Source organism: Dreissena polymorpha, chromosome 7, assembly GCF_020536995.1.
Source record: "Dreissena polymorpha isolate Duluth1 chromosome 7, UMN_Dpol_1.0, whole genome shotgun sequence".
NCBI classification, from domain to species: Eukaryota; Metazoa; Mollusca; class Bivalvia; order Myida; family Dreissenidae; genus Dreissena; species Dreissena polymorpha.
The window spans coordinates 44,604,154-44,629,319 of NC_068361.1; the positions used below are offsets into that span (position 1 = coordinate 44,604,154).

The 25,166-nt window shown below is 39.7% G+C and overlaps 1 protein-coding gene across 1 annotated transcript; it reads left to right on the forward strand.

The window, feature by feature from the left end:
• The first annotated feature begins 116 nt into the window (after positions 1 to 116).
• Positions 117 to 23,951, forward strand: LOC127839426 (peroxisomal bifunctional enzyme-like). The gene is made up of 19 exons (XM_052367788.1): positions 117 to 135; positions 346 to 438; positions 3,330 to 3,469; positions 3,695 to 3,833; positions 3,939 to 4,095; positions 4,424 to 4,556; positions 5,056 to 5,105; positions 6,711 to 6,857; positions 7,487 to 7,639; positions 10,183 to 10,326; positions 11,535 to 11,654; positions 11,982 to 12,134; positions 18,276 to 18,344; positions 19,468 to 19,570; positions 20,318 to 20,464; positions 20,737 to 20,861; positions 21,674 to 21,771; positions 22,471 to 22,580; positions 23,487 to 23,951. The coding sequence occupies exons 2-19, from the start codon at positions 368 to 370 to the stop codon at positions 23,588 to 23,590; spliced, it is 2,163 nt and encodes a 720-aa protein (XP_052223748.1). The 5' UTR covers positions 117 to 135; positions 346 to 367; the 3' UTR covers positions 23,591 to 23,951.
• Positions 23,952 to 25,166: the final 1,215 nt, after the last annotated feature.

The following is a 25,166-nucleotide window of genomic DNA, read 5'->3' on the forward strand; positions in this document are numbered from 1 at the left end:
ACGGAAAGGGCCGAGAATGTGCGATTGGTATCACGATGTCTCTATTGCATAAATCTTTTTACGGAGGATTCCGGAGATAGCCGATATTGGACGATTACCGAAATTGTGAACAAAAACCGAAAGTGAAAGTTATATGTATACAGAAAATGTTGTGTTCAATCAAAATAAGTGTCTAAATCTTCATCATTTTTAATATTCAATGGGACCGTGTTTTACACTTAATATTTTCTATATATTAACAAAGCATTGATCATGTGTTCACATTCGTTTATTATTTTAATGTTTGTTTATTTCTATGCGTTCCAATTGTTGACCCTTGTTTGACAACCTGTTTATTGACCCTAGCTGTCGAATGTAGGGGAGTACAATGGCGGAATACAGTATCAGAGATTCTGTGGCCATTATCCAGCTGGATAACGCTCCTGTCAACGCTCTAAGGTACGTGATTAACAGGGCATGCATATGTTAACCGTTGAAATGCAGTTCAAATATTACTAGGAGTAGGACCTTCCACCGTTGAAGCAACACACACATTGCTGCACAACACGAACCATCGACATTTAACCAAGATTACTGAAATACATGAAATAACAAATATTATCCCGTAGTTTGGTATAAAAACATTTCTTTCTTCTTTTTTTTGGAGGGGGGGGGTCGTCTAATTAACAGTAACAATGAGCAGGTATGTGTATTAACTAATGCACATACCTGCAATGAGTAAGAACATTCATATTGTGCAAAAACAACAAAAACTTGAAACTTGTTTATGTGATGAAACGCCTATTTATATAATCATATTCAATGGCGTTGTACAAAACATATAAATATACATACAATTTATAAAAAATAAGAGTGATTGATACTATTATGCAGCATAAATTAAAGGATAATAATCTAAAAATGTGTGATATAAATAAAAATGCTGTTAGAAACTTAAGCAATAAAACAATACAGGCTACGATATTAAAACACAGGAAAAATCAAATATTATGTAAAAAATTGATATAATTAGGGTTAAGACAATAATTATAATGATATTATGAGCAAAGTTTTGGCAACGTAAAGACACTTTTTTCATGTACTGAAAGGATACGTGAACGGATATTTCTGCACTCTGGCTGTCGGATCCCACAGCTACCGGTCACCTGTCACCCTTACGGACACTTCTTTTTGGGTTTAACCTTATTTGAACTATTGTGACTACAAGTCACAAATAGACTGACCAAGTGTGACTACAGGACAGAACTTGAAGGTTAAAATTTCATTGTGACTATAAGACACAATTAGAGGGCCTAAGCGTGACTAAAACACCACTGGATGATGTCATTCAATCATTGAGCAAAGAAGCCCTAATGATTTTTGGTTACCGGTCACTTGTATAATATATATCCTTTTCGAGCAAAGAGGCCCGCACAATTCTTTAATTTCTTGGTCCTCCGAGTCATGGTTGTTGGACAAATGAGCCCGTACAACTGAGTCTCGATTTGTTTTGAAATCACAGGTATTCAAATTAAAAAAGGTTGTAAAAGTCTCTGAAGAGAAATGTTTTGAAATTCCGTTTGAAAATGTCTATTGAGACAGAAGTCCGAATGCTTGATGGTAGGTCATTCCACAGTTTCGGACCAACAACTCCGAAACTCCTGTCCATGAAAGTTTTTCTCTTTGTGCGTTTCACATCAGAACATTCGTCATACAAGACGGTAGATCGTAGGTTACGTGCTGGTACTTATTCTTTTAAAAGATCTGTAAGGTATTTTGACGCGTGACCAACAGAACAATTATACATGAAGGTCAGTAATTTGAATGTTATCCTAGCCTTTACTGGTAGTGTAGTTCATACAAAGCATGTTTTGAGCTGTCATATTTCTGTCGGCCGAGTACCAATTTGGCGCACATGTTTTGGATACGTTGCATTTTGTTTATTTCTCTAACAACAAATACTTATTAACAACTAGTACAAATAATAAGACGTAATCTACCGAAGTACCGATGTATATCGACCTCATATTTATAGGAGTGATGAACACCCTAACATATTTTAACTTCACAAACAGATTAATTTTTGGTCTGGAACCTTTTACGTAAATTTAAGTTTCGACGTTGTTTAAGAAATTAAGCATTGACTTGGAAGTGGCACCGTATCATGTGTTCATCTGGTTTGACGTGACGCTGTAACATGGATGTATAATTTGTAGCCCCCCATATGCACTGTTACAATGTGTATATTATTGCATCAGTGCTGTAACATGGCTGTATAATTGGTATGCACTAGCGCTGTTACAATGTGTATATTATTGCATCAGTGCTGTAACATGGCTGTATAATTGATATGCACTAGCGCTGTTACAATGTGTATATTATTGGATCAGTGCTGTAGCATGGAGGTATAATTGGTATGCACTAGCGCTGTTACAATTTATATATTATTGCATCAGTGCTGTAACATGTTTTTGTTTTTTTGTTTCAGTGGCGACGTAACACGTTTACATTATTGCAGTTGCGCTCTAAAATGTGTATTATGGCAGTTACGTTGTATAACGTTTATTTGATTGCAGTGGCATTTTAACGTGTTTTTTGCTTCATTTTTCCCTGGCAACTTAACACTTTTATAGTATTGCATAAGCTCTAAAATATATGCATAATTGTGCATTAGTGTTGTAACATGTGTACATTTTATTGCAGTTTCGCTGTTACATGCTTATAATATTGTAGTCCTCTCCTGAGCGCTCTAACACGTGTTTTACATTGCAGTCACATGGTTATAGGTTGTGTATTATTGCAGTAGTGCTGTGACACGTGTATATTATTTCAGTATCGCCGTACCATGCGTGTACTTTTGCAATAGCGTTACAAAATGTATATATTAGTGCAGTAGCAATTCAATATGTGTATACTATTGCAGTAGCAATGTAAAATGTATTATTGTTGTAACGTTGAACATGTGTATATATTTGCAGTAGCAATTCAATACGTGTATACTATTGCAGTAGCAATGTAAAATGTATTATTGTTGTGACGCTGTAACATGTGTATATATTTGCAGTAGCAATTCAATACGTGTATACTATTGCAGTAGAAATGTAAAATGCATAGCTGTAGTAAAGCAGTAACTTGTATATATTATTGCAGTAGCAATATAAAATTTATTATTGTAGTAACGTTTTATCATGTGACTTTTATTGTAGTAGAGCTGTACCATGTACATATTATCGCAGTAGCATGTTGATATAAAATTGACGTGTATAGGTTATTGCAGTTGTGTTGTAGCATGTGCACATGTTATTGCATCGGTGTTATAGCTTATGTATCTTATGTATTTAATACTGCAGTGTCGCTGTTCGGACGGGACTCTATGACGGAATCGAGAGAGCGGCGGGTGACGGCTCGGTGAAGGCAGTGGTGGTCTGCGGAAAGGGAGGCAACTTCTGTGCTGGAGCTGATATCAAGGAGTTCGACGAAGGAAGTAAAGGTTGGCATCAACAACAGATCATATTAACATATGTTCATGTAGTTATGGTAGAAATGACGAAGGCCGTACATAATTATGTTGCTGTTGATCATGTCCCTGGTTGTGTTTGTGGCGCTTAAGTTGCTGCTCTTCTGTGCATGCTTATTGTGGTGGATGTGTTCTTTTGTATAGTGATGGTTATGACAATTTGAACAATAATATCCGATTAAAAAAACTATTGTACAGGACCATGGATTACGGAGATCGGTGACTTCATGGACCGGATGCGGAAGCCGGTGGTAGCTGCGATAGAGGGCGTGGCGCTGGGCGGCGGCCTGGAGGTTGCGCTCTTCTGCCATTACAGGATCGCGGCGAAGAATGCAAGGTATGTTCCTTCATACCCAGAAGACATTATCGATGAATAGTATCATGTTCTTTACCAAAACACAGGTTATGCGTAGTTTTCAAAGTATATCCCAATTTTATTCAGGGTGGGCCAGCCGGAGGTGAATATTGGTCTGATCCCCGGGGGCGGAGGAACTGTGCGCCTTCCCCGTGCAGCGGGCTTCAAGCAGGCGCTGGAGATGATCGTTACCGGAAATCCTGTTAGGGCGGAGCGTGCTCTCAAGATGGGCGTTCTAGACGAGGTATGGTTATATTCCAATACCGCGCGTATACAGTAATTAATTCTAAGTAGTCAACGGAAAATTTACTATTATTTTATCATTTAGCGTGCCGCTAAATTCTTTGACTTCTGTAAAATTGAGTTTGCCGCCTGAAATCTCGGAAAATAACATGTTTGTGTGTTCTGTTTCATTAATCAGTTTATAACTTAAATGATGCAATACATATTTACGGCCATATTTTGAAATTACAACTGTTATTAATATATTTAAGTTTTCATTGTGTTGTTAATTCGAGTATTTATTGATAGTGTTTGCCTTAATGATACCCCTGTCCGGTGATCTCTCCTAGGTCGTCAGTGGAAACATACTGGAGGCCGGGATCAAATTCGCGCTCTCGAAGGCCCACATCGACACCAGTCTGGCATGTCTGCGCAATCGCCCAGTGCGCATGGACGGTCTGAACATCGACACAAAGGCGGACGGTGAGGCAGAGGATAGCACGTGACGTCTATGTCACCTTTAGGGTCCCAAGAGCGAAACGTCTAAAGAATCTGAATGTTGCACACAACAATTACATATAATAACGGTTACAATACGCTCCACATAATAAGAAAATATATTATGTATTCTGCGAATTTTCTATACATCAAAAGGTTAGATTTACCAAGCATGATAGCGCCGTGTTGGTTAAAACGAATACTTTTGTCATTTATTTCTATGGCTTTTAACCCAATAGATTGATACAGACATTTGGTATCATTTTTGGTGTGATTTTTTCGTTAATTTGTTTCTTTCAGATTTCTCATTTTGTGAAAATAAAAAAAATAATCTACATTTCAATAGGAAATCCGTTTCTCATGGAATGGTCACTTTCAATTTAAATATATGTAAAAGTACAGTTTAAGTATTGCGCATAAGTTGAGACATTTCCGGCTGTTTACAATGTTTGTCAGCAAATCTGGGTTCAATGTGCTTTTTCAGCTGCCCTCGCGCATGTTAAGTCCAAGTACAAGGGCTTCGAGGCACCAATGGTAAGTCAAGAAGTTGACATCGTCTAGTAGTTGACTTCATCCAATAGTTGGCCTCATAAAAAAGTTCACTTCATAGAGAATTTGATATCATTGAGTAGTTAACCTTGTTGAGTAGTTGACCTCATCGACTAGTTGACATCATCGAGTAGTTGGATTCAAAGAGTATTGTACCTCGTTGGGTAATTGATCTCATCAAGTAGTTTACCTCGATGGGTAGTTGATTTCATCAAGTAGGTGACCTTGTAGAGTAGTTGACCTCGTAGAGTAGTTGACCTCGTTGAATAGTTTATCTCATCAAGTAGATGACCTCGTTGAATAGTTGACCTCATATAGTAGTTGACCTCATATAGTTGTTGACCTCATATAGTAGTTGAACTCATCGAGTAGCTGACCACATATAGTAGTTGAACTCGTATAGTAGTAAACCTCATCGAGTAGTTGACCTCATAAAGTAGTTGACCTCATATAGTAGTTGAACTCATCGAGTAATTGACCTCATTGAGTAGTTTTTAATCATTGAGTAGTTGACCTCATATAGTTGTTGACCTCCTATAGTAGCTGACCTCATCGAGTAGTTGACCTCATATAGTAGTTGACCTCATATAGTAGTAAACCTCATCGATTAGTTGACCTCATATAGTAGTTGACCACATATAGTAGTTGAACTCATCGAGTAGTTGACCACATATAGTAGTTGAACTCATCGAGTTGTTGACCTCATTGAGTAGTTGACCTCATTGAGTAGTTGACCTCATATAGTAGTTGACCCCATATAGTAGTTGACCTCATCGAGTAGTTGACCTCATATAGTAGTTGACCACATATAGTAGTTGAACTCATCGAGTAGTTGACCACATATAGTAGTTGACCTCATAAAGTAGTTGACCCCATATAGTAGTTGAACTCATCGAGTAGTTGACTTCATTGAGTAGTTTTAATAATTGAGTAGTTGACCTCATCGAGTAGTTAACCCTATCGAGTAGTTGATCTCATCGAGTTGTTGACCTCATTGAGTAGTTTTTAATCATTGAGTAGTTGACCTCATCGAGTAGTTGACCTCATTGAGTAGTTAACCTCATCGAGTAGTTGACCTCATATAGTAGTTGACCTCATATAGTAGTTGACCCCATATAGTAGTTGACCTCATCGAGTAGTTGACCTCATTGAGTAGTTTTTAATCATTGAGTAGTTGACCTCATCGAGTAGTTAACCTCATCGAGTAGTTGACCTCATCAAGTAGTTGACCTCATTGAGTAGTTAACCTCATATAGTAGTTGACCTCATCGAGTAGTTGACCTTTTATAGTAGTTGACTATATTGAGTAGTTGACCTCGTATGGTTGTTGACCTCATCGACTACTTGGCCTCATCAAGTAGTTGACCTCATCAAGTAGCTGCCTTCGTCTTATAATGAGTTTTATCTTCGTAAGTCAATACAGTGGCGAAACGCGAACAAAACACCAAGTCTTCCCTTCGTTTTCGCCTGATCGTTGTTTCAATATATGTCCGCTATGATAATGTGTGCATACGTTTTTTAATATACAGTTCATTGTAAGCTTATCTTTGAATTCACCATTGTTTGTCTTAGTTTTTCCTGTGATACTAGTTCTGCGTAAAGGCCGTCGTGAACGCAGCTCGTGTTCCATATGATGACGCCATTCAAAAGGAACGGGAATACTTCTTTGAGCTTCGCACTTCCGGTCAGTCGCAGGCCTTGAGGTACGCTTTCTTCGCGGAGCGCCAGATCGCCAGGGTGAGTCCACATAACTGATCTGTACGGGTTAGCTGTGACTTTGTAAACTTTCTAGGCCGGTCATGCAGGATTGAGAGTCGCCATTTACCTGTTTGCTACCCCTGTTTGTTTTGTTTGCTACCCCTGTTTGTTTTGTCTGCTACCCCTGTTTGTTTTGTTTGCTACCCCTGTTTGTTTTGTTTGCTACCCCTGTTTGTTTTGTTTGCTACCCCTGTTTGTTTTGTTTGCTACCCCTGTTTGTTTTGTCATACTATTTTTAATAAAAATTATACAGCCAGAAGTGATTAAACTCTACGGTATATGAATTTGAGCTGACATTTGCATTAAATGACAGATTGACGCTTTATAACTGCACACTACAAAACAACAGCGAACGCGGATTATAACATACGGTGCATCTGTAATGATATTGCTGGTAGAATTAAAGACGTTTGAATAGAATTTGAAGTATACATTTCAATTAAATACATTTTATGATGTATGCAAAACCACAATGCACCTCCGCATAATGAATGGCATGTATATTGCTTGTCATTGTAAAGGTATGTATTATACTCTTATGTATTGCAAGTCCGGGTCGTGTGATAGTCTTTCTTAGCTTTCCAATTATCGTTCCCTCTGATCACCAGTGGGGACTGCCCGGGGGTGGGGACTACAGGACTGCTCGAGCCATACCTGTCAGATCAGTGGGCGTGGTTGGCGCAGGAACCATGGGGGCGGGCATCGCACTGTGCATCATCACTTCCGGTCTGCCATGCGTGCTCTTAGAGCAAAACCAGGAGGTGAGGCAAGCTAACGTCATGCAATATACCTTAGTACATTATTGAACACTGTCAAATATTAGCATACAATTTACTGACTGTATTTGTTTATTGAATCCATATATTTTGATGCGATTTGTAATTTGGATAACCTATTTATACTTATGCTGTTTTTAAATGTGATTTTTGACTTCACATTTTGTTACTGATATATAATACGTTGAAAGAAGTTAACATGATTTGAGTATTACATTAAAAGCGTTCTTAATTATATGAACTGGGAATATTTCCTGTGAAGACTGACACATATTAAAGTATTTAGTGGTGTCATATATATATAATCTAGCTCATATATAGCCTTTATACGCCTTACTTCTTTAACGACATAATAGCGATTGACTGGCAGTAAGAAAACCTTGAATGTAATGTACCCTAATGAAGGTTGCTTTATGCTTAGTTAGGACTGCCTTCCGGGTGCAATATCAATGGAATACGGTTGTGCGCGCCTGGTTCATAACTGAGACCCCTGGCATGTCCTATACGAGAACATGCGCCTGGTTCATAACTGAGACCCCTGGCATGTCCTATACGAGAACATGCGCCTGGTTCATAACTGAGACCCCTGGCATGTCCTATACGAGAACATGCGCCTGGTTCATAACTGAGACCCCTGGCATGTCCTATACGAGAACATTCGCCTGGTTCATAACTGAGACCCCTGGCATGTCCTATACGAGAACATGCGTCTGGTTCATAACTGAGACCCCTGGCATGTCCTATACGAGAACATGCGCCTGGTTCATAACAGAGACCCCTGGCATGTCCTATACGAGAACATGCGCCTGGTTCATAAGTTCATAACTGAGACCCCTGGCATGTCCTATACGAGAACATGCGCCTGGTTCATAACTGAGACCCCTGGCATGTCCTATACGAGAACATGCGCCCGGTTCATAACTGAGACCCCTGGCATGTCCTATACGAGAACATGCGCCTGGTTCATAACTGAGACCCCTGGCATGTCCTATACGAGAACATGCGCCTGGTTCATAACTGAGACCCCTGGCATGTCCTATACGAGAACATGCGCCTGGTTCATAACTGAGACCCCTGGCATGTCCTATACGAGAACATGCGCCTGGTTCATAAGTTCATAACTGAGACCCCTGGCATGTCCTATACGAGAACATGCAGCGTACGGATATGGCTCACCAGAGAAATATCTTCCTCTGAAATGCAGCAATATCATACTTTCTCTTATCAATTGAATGAATCACTTTACCAAAAAGTAAGACTACTGACACTTTCTTGTTGGACAGCAACGAATATGTGTTGGTGCTGATCCGAACAATCGTCTGCATCCAGGAATGTTTCAGGGAATTCTTTCATATACTAGTATTAGGAGATTCATGTGTCTTGCAAACAGGCTGCAATCGATAATCTATTAGCTGCTTTCTCCTTACTAGTACAGTGTTAATACATGAGTTGTGTTATGCCACCACTTTCAGATGAATAACATAGATTCGCCATTTTCTGCGGCGCGCATGACTTACAAAGAATTGCTGCTAAAGTTGTGTTTTGTTTCGACGCATTCGGAGTTAGCAAAAAACATCGAAGAACATTTTAATAAATATCGTGCGAACTCACGAAGTATTACTGATGTACTTGTGAACCTTAACATTTTATTTACCTACTTGTTAACTTGTGCAACTTCATATTTTGGTTCGAATCTTTTCGAAACTGCGAAAGTTATTTTTAAAAAATAGCAAAAACTACTTGTTTATATTGCGTCGCGCGAAAAAAACAACGTATTGCTGCTGTACGGCTATGAAACGGAAAACAATTATGTGAACATCCGCACCGCCGTTTGTCGTTTGTTTATATGTTTGTTTGATTCATAACTAGACCTCAGTCTTATTAAAAAAAACTTTAGCCGCGCGGTACTCCAGAAGAAATGCTTCTGTTGTGAAACTTTACAAATATATAAGCCAGTGCGTGAACATGCACTTGCATATTTGAGTTCGTTTTTGTTGTTTTGCATAAAACGGAATCGTAACAGTATGGCTGCTAGAGTTATGGCACGTAACAGCAACTGACTGTGCGCAATTCCTTTTGTTTGGTTTCTCTTGTTTTCGATAGAACTGCAATTAAAACTCAAAATTTACGGCTGCTATAGAGATGAGACTCTAAAACATTTTAACCAGCATGTGAACTTTCTCTCCTGGGTACATTGTATTCGGTTCATTTTTTCTTGAACACGAATATAGTTTTAGCGGTGTTATCCATTCCCTTCGATCCTATTAAGAGTTTATTATTTTTTAACTTATTATTAACTTGTTTATGTTAAATACTAAAATCACAGTGAGTCACGTGATATTAATAAGCCTCGCTTTGGAAAACCATCACTTAATGCATGTGCATGAAGTGCCATCCTAGATTAGCGTGTGCAGTCCCCACAGGCTAATCAGGGATACCATTTTCCTTTTTTTAATTTTGTTGTTAAAAAATTTAAGCCCGGTTTTCGTTTAGCGATGCTCAAATATATCCTATGTATATGTGGTCAGTTCCTGGAGAAGGGTGTGACGTCACTACGGGGTCAGCTGATGGGCACGGTGCGGCTGGGCAAGATGACGGCTGGGGAGGCGGAGGTCTGCTTGTCGAGGCTGAAGCCGAGTACCAGTATGGAGGACCTCAAGCACGTGGACATGGTAAACAGTCTCTGTCTGTAAACCCTCAGTTGGGTATTAAATGCCAGCTGAAAACTGTTACTGATTATACATGTAATTTGGATTACATATTGTTTTGTTTCCCCTGAAATTGACATGCACTACCTGATTTTAAAGGTTTCTGAAATATATAACATGTTTTCTACTTTTACGGACATGTTCAACCTGCTATCTAGGGTATCTTTAAGGTATAAAATGCCTTTTGTAGTTACTGACCTGTTAATCTGTTTTCTACGGTAACGGACATGTTAACGTGCTTTCTACGGTAACGGACATGTTGACGTGCTTTCTACGGTAACGGACATGTTGACGTGCTTTCTACGGTAACGGACATGTTAACGTGCTGTGTAAATGACATTATTAATATTTTATGTAAGTCTGTCACCATTACAACATGTTAAAACTATTGCAAGGGAAAACCCCCGATAATGTTGAAGAACTTCAGGTCTAACCCTTTTTCCATTATGTATGTATGGACCAATGTATATATTTGCACAATGTCATTACTTGGAAATAAAATATGTTTAAAGTTTAAAGTTAACGTGCTTTCTACACTAACCGACATTTTTATCTGCTTTCTATGGTGACTGAAATGTCAACCTGTTTTCTACAGTAACGGACATAGAAATTTGCTTTCTATAGTAACGGACATGTTAACCTGCTTTCGATGGTAATGGAAATGTTTAACTGCTTTCGACGGTAACGGAAATATTAAACTGCTTTTGACGTAACGGAAATGTTAAACTGATTTCGACGGTAACGGAAATGTTAAACTGCTTTCTATAGTAACGGACATGTTCTTTCGGCGGTAATGGACATGTTAACCTGCTTTCGACTGTAAAGGAAATGTTAAACTTCTTTCGACGGTAACGGACATCTTAAACTGCTTTCGACGGTAACGGACATGTTAAACTGCTTTCGGCGGTAACGGACATGTTAAACTGCTTTCGGCGGTAACGAAAATGTTAAACTACTTTTGACGGTAACGGACATGTTAAACTGCTTTCGACGGTAACGGCAATGTAGAACTGCTTTCTATAGTAACGGACATATACACCTGCTTTTGACGGTAACGGACATGTTAACCTGCATTAGACGGTAACGGACATGGTAACCTGCTTTTTATGGTTACAGACATGTCCACCCTATAAATTACAAGATGATAACTACTTTTTGCTGGTGTCTGGCAGGTGATCGAAGCCGTGTTTGAAGACCTGAAGCTGAAGCGGGAAGTGTTTGAGAGACTAGACAAGACGTGCAAGCCGGAAACCATACTGTGTACAAACACGTCCACTCTCGACATCGACTCGGTAAGAATATACGGGGAACCTGTAGATGTATTCAGATTGTGTTTTGCTAAGAGGTATATATATGAATATGTTTCCTTCTTTACGCAAATAACGTTTTCTGCACGTATATCTCACCACGGTCACTGTTAACTGTCATTTTAAGGCATATGTACATATAAATATTTAAGCTCAATAGAAAGCGATGATATTTCGCATTTACAACCAAAGTAAATTTCCCTTACATGTTATTGATATCCGTTTACTTGTATTCTTAGATAAATTAAGTTAATCCTCCATCGTGTCCGCACAACCTTTTGATATATTTCTATCATGTTGTTCCGATACCAGGTTGCCACGGCGACGGGTCGGCCAGACAAGGTGGTGGGCACGCACTTCTTCGCGCCGTCCTACCTGATGAAGCTGTTGGAGAATATCTACGGCAGCCGCACGTCCCCCGAGACCGTCGCCACCGTGATGAGGTTCGGCAAGACCATCCGCAAGGTGAGCCCAGACTTGACGTTGTAGTACGTCGCAGTTCTCGTGGTTAAGGTCGTCATGCACGCGAAACTAGAAGGAGAGTTCTGTAAATAAGCAAAAACGACAGTTATGTACATGTCTAGTAGAAACGTAGGCAATGATGTATGTTGACTGTATTTACCAATAAAAAATGTCCTAACCATTAAACACATAACAATGCCATGGCTATTGAACACATAACAACGTCCTCACCACTGAATATATAACAACGTCCTTACCACTGAACACGTAACAACGTTCTGACCACTGAACACGTACCAACGGCCTGACCACTGAACATATATCAACGTCCTGACCACTGAATATATAACAACGTCCTGCCCACTGAACATATAACAACTTCCTGACCACTGAATATATTACAACGTCCTGACCACTAAACATATAACAACGTCCTGGCCACTGAATATATAACAACGTCCTTACCACTGAACACGTAACAACGTCCTGGCCACTGAATATATAACAACGTCCTGACCACTGAGCATATATCAAAGTCCTGACCACTGAACATATAACAACGTCCTGACCAATGAACACATAACAACGTCCTGCACCATTAATATATAACAACGTTCTGAGCACTAAATATAAAACAACATCTTGACCACTGAACACGTAACAATTTCCTGACCACTGAACATATAACAACGTCCGGACCACTAAACACGTAACAACATCCTGACCTCAAAACATATAACACTGTCCTGACCACTGAACACGTAACAACGTCCTCACCACTGAATATATATCAACGTCCTGACCACTCACTGAACAAGTAACAACATCCAGACCACTGAACACATAACAACATCCTTACCACTGAATATATGACAACGTCCTGACCACTGAACACATAACAACATCCTGACCTCTGAACACATAACAACGTTCTGACCACTGAACACATAACAACATCCTGACTACTGAATACATAACAACATCCTTACCACTGAATATATGACAACGTCCTGACCACTGAACACATAACAACGTCCTGACCACTGAACACGTAAAAAATTCCTGACCACTGAACATATAACAACGTCCTGACCACTGAACACATAACAACATCCTGACCACTGAACACGTAACAAATTCCTGACCACTGAACATATAACAACGTCCTGACCACTGAACACATAACAACGTCCTGACCACTGAACACGTAACAAATTCCTGACCACTGAACATATAACAACGTCCTGACCACTGAACACACAACAACATCTTGACTACTGAATACATAACAACATCCATCCTTACCACTGAATATATGACAACGTCCTGACCATTGAACACATAACAACGTCCTGACCACTGAACACGTAACAAATTCCTGACCACTGAACATATAACAACGTCCTGACCACTGAACACGTAACAACGTTCTGAACACGGAACATTTAACAACGTTCTGACCACTGAACACGCAATAACAACGTCCTGACCACTGAACACATAACAAAGTTCTGACCACTCAACAAATAACAACGTCCTGACCATTGAACATATAACAGCGTCCTGACCACTGAACACGTAACAACTTCCTGACCACTGAACATATAACAACGTCCTGACCACTGAACACGTAACAACGTTCTGAACACGAAACATTTAACAACGTTCTGACCACTGAACACACAATAACAACGTCCTTACCACTGAACACATAACAAAGTTCTGATCACTCAACAAATAACAACGTCCTGACCACTGAACATATATCAACGTCCTGACCACTGGACATATATAAACGTCCTGACTACTGAATATATAACAACGTCCTGACCACTGAACATATAACAACGTCCTAACCAATGAACACATAACAACGTCCTGCACCATTAATATATAACAACGTTCTGAGCACTAAATATAAAACAACATCTTGACCACTGAACACGTAACAACTTCCTGACCACTGAACATATAACAACGTCCGGACCACTAAACACGTAACAACATCCTGACCACAAAACATATAGCACTGTCCTGACCACCGAACACGTAACAACGTCCTTACCACTGAATATATATCAACGTCCTGACCTCTCACTGAACAAGTAACAACATCCAGACCACTGAACACATAACAACATCCTTACCACTGAATATATTACAACGTCCTGACCACTGAACACATAACAACATCCTGACCACTGAACACATAACAACGTCCTGACCACTGAACACATAACAACATCCTGACCACTGAACACATAACAGCATCCTTAACACTGAATATATGACAACGTCCTGACCACTGAACACATAACAACGTCCTGGCCACTGAACACGTAACCAATTCCTGACCACTGAACACATAACAACGGTCTGAACACGGCACATTTAACAACGTTCTGACCACTGAACACGCAATAACAACGTCCTGACCACTGAACACATAACAAAGTTCTGACCACTCAACAAATAACAACGTACTGACCATTGAACACATAACAACGTCCTGACCATTGAACACATAACAACGTCCTGACCACTGAACACGTAACAACATCCTGACCACTGAACATATAACAACGTCCTGATGCCTGAACACGTAACAACGTTCTGAACACGGAGCGTTTAACAACGTTCTGGCCACTGAACACGCAACAACGTCCTGACCACTGAACACAATACAATGTTCTGACCACTCAACACATAACAACGTCCTTACCACTGAACACATAACAAATTCTGACCACTCAACACATAACAACGTCTTGACCATTGAACATATAACAATGAACGTTCTAATCACTGAACATATAACAGCGTCCTGACCACTGAGCAAATAACGACGTTCTGACCACTGAACATATTAGAACGTCCTTAACAAGGAACACATAACAACGATCTGACCACTGAATATATAACAACGTCTTGACCACTGAACACATAACAACATCCTGACCACTGAACATATAGCAACGTCCTGAACAATGAACACATAACAATGTTCTGACGACTTAATGTATAACAACGTCCTGACCACTGAACACGTAACAATGTTCTGACCACTGAATATATAACAACGTCCGGACAATTGAACACATAACAACGTCCTGACCACTGAACATATAACAACGTTCTGACCAATAAACACCTAACAACGTTCTGACGACTTAATGTATGACAACGTCCTTACCACTGAACACGTAACAATGTTCTGACCACTGAATGTATAACAACGTCCTTACCACTGAACACATAAGAACATCCTGACCACTGAACACATAACAACATCCTAACCACTGAATATATGACAACGTCCTGACCACTGAACACATAACAAAATCCTGACCACTGAACATGTAACAATGTCCTGACCACTGAACACGTAACAACGCTCTGACCTCTGAACACGTAACAACGTTCTAAAAACTGAACACCTTACAACGACCTGACCACTGAACACTTAACAACGTCCCGACCACTGAACACCTAACAACATTCTGACCACTGAACACCTAACAACGTTCTGACCTCTGAACACATAACACCGCTCTGTCCACTGAACACGTAACAACGTTCTGACCTCGGAACACGCAACAACGCTCTGACCACTGAACACCTAACAACGTTCTGACCTCTGAACACGTAAAAACGCTCTGACCTCTGAACACGTAACAATGTTCTGACCACTGAACACCTAACAACGTCCTGACCACTAAACACCTTACAACATGCTGACCACTGAACACCTAACAATGTTCTGACCCCTGAACACGTTACAACGTCCTGACCACTGAATATATAACAATGTCTCGACCACTGAACATATAACAACTGCCTAACCATTGAACATGTAACAAAATCCTAACCACTGAATACTACTATATAACACGCAACATCGTTTTGACAACTGTACACGCAGCCAGTGAACAATGTCCATACAACTGAACATATAACAACGTCCTGACCATGGAATATATAACTAAGTCGTGACCAATGAACACATAACAACGTCCTGACCACTGAACATATAACAACGTCATGACCGCTGAACACATAACAACGTCCTGACCACTGAACACATAACAACGTTCTGACCACTGAACACATATCAACGTCTTGACCACTGAACACATAACAACGTCCTGACCACTTGACACATAACAACGTCCTGACCACGGAATATATAATTAACTCCTGACCTTTGAACACGCGATAACGTCTTGACCAATGAATATGTAACAGCGCCCTGACCACTGAATATGTGACAACGCCCTGACCACTGAATATGTTACAACGTCCTGACCACTGAATATGTAACAACGCCCTGACCACTGAATATGTAACAACGTCCTGTCCAATGAAAATGTAACAACGCCCTGACCAATGAATATGTAACAACGCCCTGACCGCTGAATATGTAACAACACCCTGACCGCTGAATATGTAACATCGCCCTGACCACTGAATATGTTACAATGCCCTGACCACTGAATATGTAACAACGCCCTGACCACTGAATATGTAACAACTCCCTGACCACTGAATATGTAACAACGCCCTGACCAATGAATATGTAACAACGCCCTGACCAATGAATATGTAACAACCGCCCTGACCAATGAATATGTAACAACGCCCTGACCACTGAATATGTAACAACGCCCTGACCATTGAATATGTAACAACGCCCTGACCACTAAATATGTAACAACGCCCTGACCACTGAATATGTAACAACGCCCTGACCACTGAATATGTAACAACGCCCTGACCACTAAATATGTAACAACGCCCTCCCACTGAATATGTAACAACGTCCTGACCAATGAATATGTAACAACGCCCTGACCAATGAATATGTAACAACGCTCTGACCAATGAATATATAACACTGTCCAGACCACTGAATATGTAACAACGCCCTAACCACTGAACACGTTACAATGTCCTGACCACTGAACACGGAACAACATTTTGACCACTGAATATGTTATAACGTCCTGACCACTGAACGCGGAACAACGTCCTGACCACTTGACACATAACAACGTCCTGACCACGGAATATATAATTAAGTCCTGGCCTTTAAACACGCAATAACGTCTTGACCAATGAATATGTTACAACGCCCTGACCACTGAATATGTAACAACGCCCTGACCACTGAATATGTAACAACGCCCTGACCACTGAATATGTAACAACGTCCTGATCACTGAATATGTAATAACACCCTGACCACTGAATATGTAACAATGCCCTGACCAATGAATATGTAACAACGCCCTGACCAATGAATATGTAACAAAGCCCTGACCGCTGAATATGTAACAACACCCTGACCACTAAATATGTAACATCGCCCTGACCACTGAATATGTTACAACGCCCTGACCACTGAATATGTAACAACGCCCTGACCAATGAATATGTAACAACGCCCTGACCAATGAATATGTAACAATGACCTGACCAATGAATATGTAACAACGCCCTAACCAATGAATATGTAACAACGCCATGACCAATGAATATGAAACAACGCCCAGACCACTGAATATGTAACAACGCGCTGACCACTGAATATGTAACAACGCCCTGACCACTGAATATGTAAAAACGCCCTGACCACTGAATATGTAACAACGCCCTGACCACTGAATACGTAACAACGCCCTGACCACTGAATATGTAACAACACCCTCCTACTGAATATGTAACAACGTCCTGACCAATGAATATGTAACAACGCCCTGACCAGTGAATATGTAACAACGCTCTGACCAATGAATATATAACACTGTCCTGACCACTGAATATGTAACAACGTCCTCACCACTGAACATAAATCAACGTCCTGACCACTGAATATATAACAACGCCCTGACCACTGAATATGTAATAACGCCCTTACCACTGAACACGTTACAATGTCCTGACCACTGAACGCGGAACACCGTCCTGACCACTGGACACGGAACAACGTTGTGACCACTGAATATGTTATAACGTCCTGACCACTGAACATGTAACAACGTCCTGACCACTGAATATGTATCAACGCCCTGACCACAATTATACAGGTTACATCATGGAACTGATAAGTATTGATTTCTTGAATGATCTTGTTTGTTTGTGCAGGTTCCGGTTCTAGTGGGCTCATGCACGGGATTTGTCGCCAACAGAATGCTCGCACCGTACACAGCCGAGGTAACATGGTAGCAATGTTTATTACTCAGACTTTGTTATTAAAGGCGTATTTTCACAGATTTTGGCATGTTTTGAAGTTTGTCATTAAATGCTGTATATTGATAAGTGTAAACATTGGATATAAAATGCTCCAGTAAAAAAATCAAGAATAACATTAAAAAAAAAAAAAGGTAACCGTCAGAAGGGCTCGAACCACTGACCCCTGGACTCCTGGAGTAAAAAGTCTTCTACTTAGACCACTCGACCATCCTTCCGAAAACAATGACTGATGTATGTTATACATGTACTTTATATAAGCAATCCTTTTAGTTTCACAAGATATAACGACAACAACAGAACTCTCCAAATTATTAATTCGTTTCGCGTTGCAACGTTTTATAATTTTCGGGTTTTTAAATCGTCAAAAGATGCATATAATGGATATTTAAGAGCATGGTAAATGTTCAGTACTACTGTTTCCTCACAAATATCATAACTAAAACGAAAATTTGCGAATCTGAAACAACTTTTTTCAATTTTGTCAATATACCCAAACGTGAGAAGGCCGCTTTAAAGGACATGAAGTTTGTAAACGAAAGATTGTTAATATGAACGCTTTGTATTTATTTTATGCCAACACAGTCTTCCCTTCTAATTTCGTTAATGTCTTCCTCGTATGGTTATGTAAGCAATGTCTGATTTGAAGTGATTGGCAGAAGTTAGATTTCGGCAGCTTTAAGCAACTTCTCGATTTGCCTGTTATGTTCTTAAAAAGAAGTTTATAGCTATGTAAGCACTGATCTTATTGTCGCTGCAAGTGATCATTTGAGTCATGTTCTGAGAAAACTGGACTTAATGCATGTGCGTAAAGTGCCATCCAAGATTAGCCTGTGCAGTCCGAACAGGCTAATCAGGGACGACACTTTCCGCCTAAACTTGATTTTCGGTAAGGAGGGACTTCCTTGAAACTGAAAATACCATAAAAGTGGAAAGTGTCGTCCATGATTAGCCTGTGCGGACTGCACAGGCTAATCTGGGACGACTCTTTACGCACAAGCATTAAGCCCAGTTTTCTCAGAACGCGGCTCATTTTTTCGTATACTGCCCGGTTGCCACAGTGTCCCCTTGTATCCTCTGTCTGTAGGCCCAGTTCTGTGTTGAGGAAGGGGCCAGTCCCGCTCAGGTTGACTCAGTGCTCATGGACTTCGGCATGCCCATGGGAACATTCCGGGTGTCAGATCTCTCTGGTAAGGCGTTGTGTGGGTTCTGTACAGTAGGTCAATAAGGAGCCGTCCATAAAGTATGTCACGCTTTTTTGGACCATTTTAACCCCCCCCCCCCCCTCCTATCCCCCCTTTCATAAACTGTCACAAAATCTTGGACCCCCGCCCTAAATTACGTCACAAACTCACACTTTCAAACATATATTTTTATATAAATACCTATTTCAAATTTAATCTTAAACACAATTCACTATTAAACCGTATACAAATTTCACTTAAAAGAACTTTCACATTTTTTAAATGACTAGAATACATTAAGGAGATACGCAATTCGTCTCATTTTGGCATAAAACTTATTCAAATGTTTCACAATTTTTTTGCAAAAATATTTTTAAATTCTACTTAAGAAATAATAAATAATTAGAAATTTTTCTTTTAATAAATGTGTGACATCACACATGGCCTGACCCCCCCTCCCCCATGTCACACAAAATGTCACACTTTCTTACACCCCCTCCCCCCACCTGGAGCGTGACATACTTTATGGACGGCCCCCTTAATACCCTTCTATCAGTTGCCAACGGTTACCGTTGGTTTGATTATACGCTGTCACATGACACATGACACATTGAAGCATACGCATGGCATTTTGTTGTCAAGGATGGCTGTCTAAGTGACATCCAAGTTGGAACGCATACTTAACGTGTGCTACACGTCATGCGGTTAATTAAGTAGTTCAGTGTAATATTGCCTGTAGTAACTACCTTTCAGGTATCGATGTCAGCTTCAGTATCCGCCGCGAGGCTGCCCGGAAGCTGGGTGTGACGCTGACGGTGGATAGCCGCTACTTCCGTGGACAGCGCCACTGCTCGTTGATAGAGAGACTCGTGGAGAAAGGACGACTCGGCAGAAAAACAGGTCCAGCGAACTTTATAAGGACCGGTTTGAGTGTGACGCTTTCTAGAATGTTCTGCAACAAATCTCTTATTTATTTAAGAAAAAATGTGTTTTAAGTGAACACAAGTATTTTGAAGCATATTATATGAACATATGTCATTGATATTTATAAAGACTCTCTGTTATAAGCTACAATCGTAAGTTTCATGCTGCCCAAGTGGTGTGAGTTTTGATATTGACTGTTCCCACATCCGTTCACTTCACTCATATGTACCCTTTGTCCCCATGTTCAGGTAAAGGCTGGTACAAATACGAGGGGCCAGGCGGCACGGTGCCCCTAGAAGACCCGGATGTACTCGAGATCATAGAGACGCACTGCCGAGCACTCGGCATCGAACGCAGGAACGTCGGCTCACATGTAGGACTAGGTGTCAGATATGTTTAAGGGATAAAGCAGATGTTTTTACGCCTTCATTTAAAAAATTACATTATGTGATAGATCAACCTGCGAATCTGAAATACTAACGCGCTGTACGATTTTAAATAGCAATATCATAATAAACTATATAATATTGTGATTTGACTGCCCCATATTATAATTGAATACAAGCATAAAGCGTTATAAATAAGCTTCCATTTAAATCCTTATTGAAAATGGTAATTATAGAAAATTGCACGGCTTTCTTGTGTCTTGGTCCGCATCGGCAGTATTAGCCCTGTAATAGCCTATAATGACCAGACTAGTAAATAAATGTCTTTTCCACACTTCGGCTATTCAAACACAAAACTCGTAATACAAGACAATTTATTTATTGGTGTACACTGAGTATCCAAATGAACTTGATACAACGAATGGCACAGTACCGAGTCCAATGCTTTAAACTGACCGGCCAGGAACAATCATCGACGGTGAAGGTGTAAGCCTGTGCTCGTTTGCAAAATGTTGGATCACACACGAATGTCAAGCCTCAGTCATTAGTTTGGTTACATATAGCATCAAACAAAAATCCAAATAAACACGTAATTAACATTTAAACAACGCTTAATCATTGCTGAAAAATGGAGTGTTCTGCTTGAAAACGCCTGGTATCATTTCAGTACTGTTAAAACAGTCATGTTTCGCATTAAGGACAAATATTTCAGGCTATGCTATCCAAACGCTTGAAATAAATAAAATGAAGTGAATCAGGGTGTGTTATCATGCATGTTCTGGTTGTTTTATGACGTCAGGAGATACAGGAGCGCATGCAGCTCGCCATGATTAACGAAGGATTCAAGATTCTGGAGGAGGGAATATGCACACGCGCTGAGGAGATTGACGTCATCTGGTGAGTGTAGTGACGTCATGTTGTGAGTTTGAAAGCATTGTCATGTATTTAATGTCGTTTGACAATTGAAGTGACGTCAAAATGTGATGACCTTTTGACGTCATCATATTATGATTGACGCGTACAAGAGTATAGTGACGTAATTCAGTGAGTTATGTGGCGTCATCGTATGATTACAGAGGCGTCAAATGGATTTGTAGTGACGTAATCGTGTTGTAAGTGTACTGATATCACCTTGTGATTAGTATGTTGTAATTTGTATGATGTGATCTGATGAGTTAAGTGATGTTATCTAGTGAGTTCAGTCACTTTGATGTCTTCTAGGATGTCATCATGTTAGTGACATTATCTTGTGAGTAACATGACGGCGTCATGTAATGAGTGTATGTATGTCATCCTTATCCCTATGGCATCACCATGTGGTCAGTGTAGTAACGTCATTTTGTGAATGGTATAGAAAAAATCTGGTAAGTATGTTAACGTCATCATGTGGTAATTATGCAGTCTGCACAGGCTAATGAGGGACCCCCCCCCCCCCCCTTTCTTCATTTTCGTTTAGAAGATACTTTATTGAAACGAAAAATATAATAACACGTGTTACACCCAACTTTTCCAGAGCGAGGCTAAATTTGTTTAATGTGCTGACTTTTGTTGATATCTAAGAGGTCCCTTGTTCTAATACTGTGTAGCTTGTTGTAGGTTGTACGGGTTCGGCTGGCCCAGATATCTTGGGGGTCCCATGTTCTACGCCAGCAAACTCGGCCTGAAACGAGTCTTCGAGAAAATCTGCACTTTCCATAAACGATTCCGTACGTTACTACTTTCAAGCCACTTCTTAGTTTTGAAATGAAACATAAAGATCTAGACTACATAAAGATCTAGACTACATAAAGATCTAGACTACATAAAGATCTAGACTTTCAGTGAAATACAACATGTTATTGCTGACAATTTGTCTGTGAAAAAATAAATATTTATGCCCGTATTTATGAGTATCAAATATTGAAAACAACATTAAACGCACGATATTCGTATTAAAAGCATCGAACTCCATGTGAAATGAAATATGTATATTGACACATGCATATAATTATAATATTATGCATTGACACATGCATATAATTATAATATTATGCATCAGCAATATTTATATATTTATGTTATAATGTACATCAAATCAAAAATACGGTATTATTAATTATTACATTATTTAAGAACATGGCGCTCTAATCATGACACTTTTCCAACAACATGGTTGGAATTATTTGTAAAGTTTTATAATTTATTTTGCGTTATTGTATTTGTGGTCCTCTCTGTGAAGGTCCGAATATCAGTCGTTGTCTTGGCCGGCAACGGTGTTCAAAGACCACCCATGAAATAACATAGTATTGTTAACGCATACAAAACACCTCATATATATATATATATATATATATATATATATATATATATATATATATATATATATATATATATATATATATATATATATATATATATATATATATAAGAAGTTACGGATGAAAAAGTAATATTAGGTTTTCATTGAATTGTTGCACGCTCAAGAAAATTGAGCGGACATATGGTGGTTTTCAACCACAAATTACATTTCTCGACAGCCGTCGCACTTGTTACTTCTTGATAAACATCCACGTTTCTCCGATATATAACGTGGCTGTTTCTGCACTGTCTAACCTCCTACTCACTGTTTGCAGCTCACAGCCAGCACTGGGTACCCAGTGTTCTGTTGGGGAAACTCAGCGAGAGCGGTCTCCCTTTGTCGAAGTGGGGAGAGGCTGCGGGAACCAGCAGGCTATAGAGCGCCGCACTTCCGGTCGACATTCAGCCGGGGACCAGCAATTACAGGCGTCCCTGTGCGGTCAGGCTACTGGGAAATACTGATGGGTCTTAATGAACCTGATACTGTGGACTGACATTTATTTAAGCAGAGGAATACATAAGATTAGCATAGTCCTTTAACCCTTTCAGTGCTGGAACCGAATTGTGAAGGCCTTTGCAAACAATTTGGATCCAGATGAGACGCCACAGAACTTGGCGTCTCATCAGGATCCAAACTGTTTGCTATTCTGATAGTATTCTTTAAAAAAAAATCGAAGAAAATGCTAATTTTAGAAATTCAGCAGACGACATTTAAGCAGACGACAAATTTCCCAGCATGCAAAGGGTTAATAAAAGTGTATATGTTATTTATAAGGATATGCATAATAACGGTATCAAGCGTATATGTGTCTGTGTCTGCTTTGACAGTGATTATTGCTGTTCTGCATGTGAGGTTTTGTGCGCTGTAAAACGGCTTAACCCCGCCCAGCCCCACCCCAATTTTTTGTATTGACTTTTCCAAGGCGTTGACCTCCCCCGCGCTTTGTAGTAATGTATTTTGTTATATCATATTGTATGTATTATATCTTTTTTGTATTAGCAATAGGTAATGTGCTTTAAATTAGGGTTTCATTATATGTGTAGTGTATGTTTTCCTGTTAGAGACAGATAGTTGTTGTTGTTGTTGCTTTTATTGTCGGATATATTTGTTGATGATTTTATATACCATGATTTAAAATTGCATTGAAAATAAAAGTTATTTATGAGTAGCCAAAGTTTGGTCTCTCAATGTCAGCGTATTGCCGCAACGGAGTACAGTCAGTCCCACGTTACAATATTAAAATAATTAAATCAGTACTCATGCATGAGTGCCTGATATTAACAAACTTATATTATTGAATGACCGCTCTTTTTAAAAGTTATTGGGTTGCTAGGTGATATTGTGTCTAGTGTGTGGCCTAGAGGACCCGAGTTCAATCTTCACTAAAGCATCGTACAATCGGAAGGTCCCGGGTTTGATTCCCACCCGAGAAGCGTCCCCACCATCTTCATAAAGGCAAAACGTGCTGGTTCTCACTAGGAAACGTTTTTCAAATAATCTTTACTAAGGCTTTTCATGCTATTGATTTAACAAACAAGATACAAACTAGCCACTAGGCGCAACCTACTTGGTTCCAATTTTCTATGCGTTGTTACATGTTTATGAAATCTGTATTAATCATTCATTGAATACGCCCTTTGCCTGCATCTATATCTCATTTTTTATCTGAAAAGGTATGAAAACAAAGATCTAAACTTATAAATAGAATGTTATTTTGTGTTTTGTTTAGTTGGATTCTGCGCCGTTTTCAACAGTATTTCACTAATGACACCGCGGTCTGTCTACCTTTGTACACGTATCCTGGTATACCTGGTTTTACCACCACTAAATGAGCAAACTTATGTCAGTAACTGTAAAGTGCCCTACTTGAGTCAGAAGTAGGCGATAAATAGCCTTAGAAAGGAGTTCATGACCAATCGCCTCAAAAAATTATATATGAGACACGTTCTGATAA

Excerpts from the sequence above, each read along its gene's own strand:
- LOC127839426 (XM_052367788.1), top strand. The coding sequence starts at position 368 with ATGGCGGAATACAGTATCAGAGATTCTGTGGCCATTATCCAGCTGGAT. Across the intron at positions 19,571-20,317 it reads CCGGGTGTCAGATCTCTCTG|GTATCGATGTCAGCTTCAGT; the intron begins GTAAGGCGTTGT and ends ACTACCTTTCAG. Across the intron at positions 21,772-22,470 it reads GAGGAGATTGACGTCATCTG|GTTGTACGGGTTCGGCTGGC; the intron begins GTGAGTGTAGTG and ends AGCTTGTTGTAG.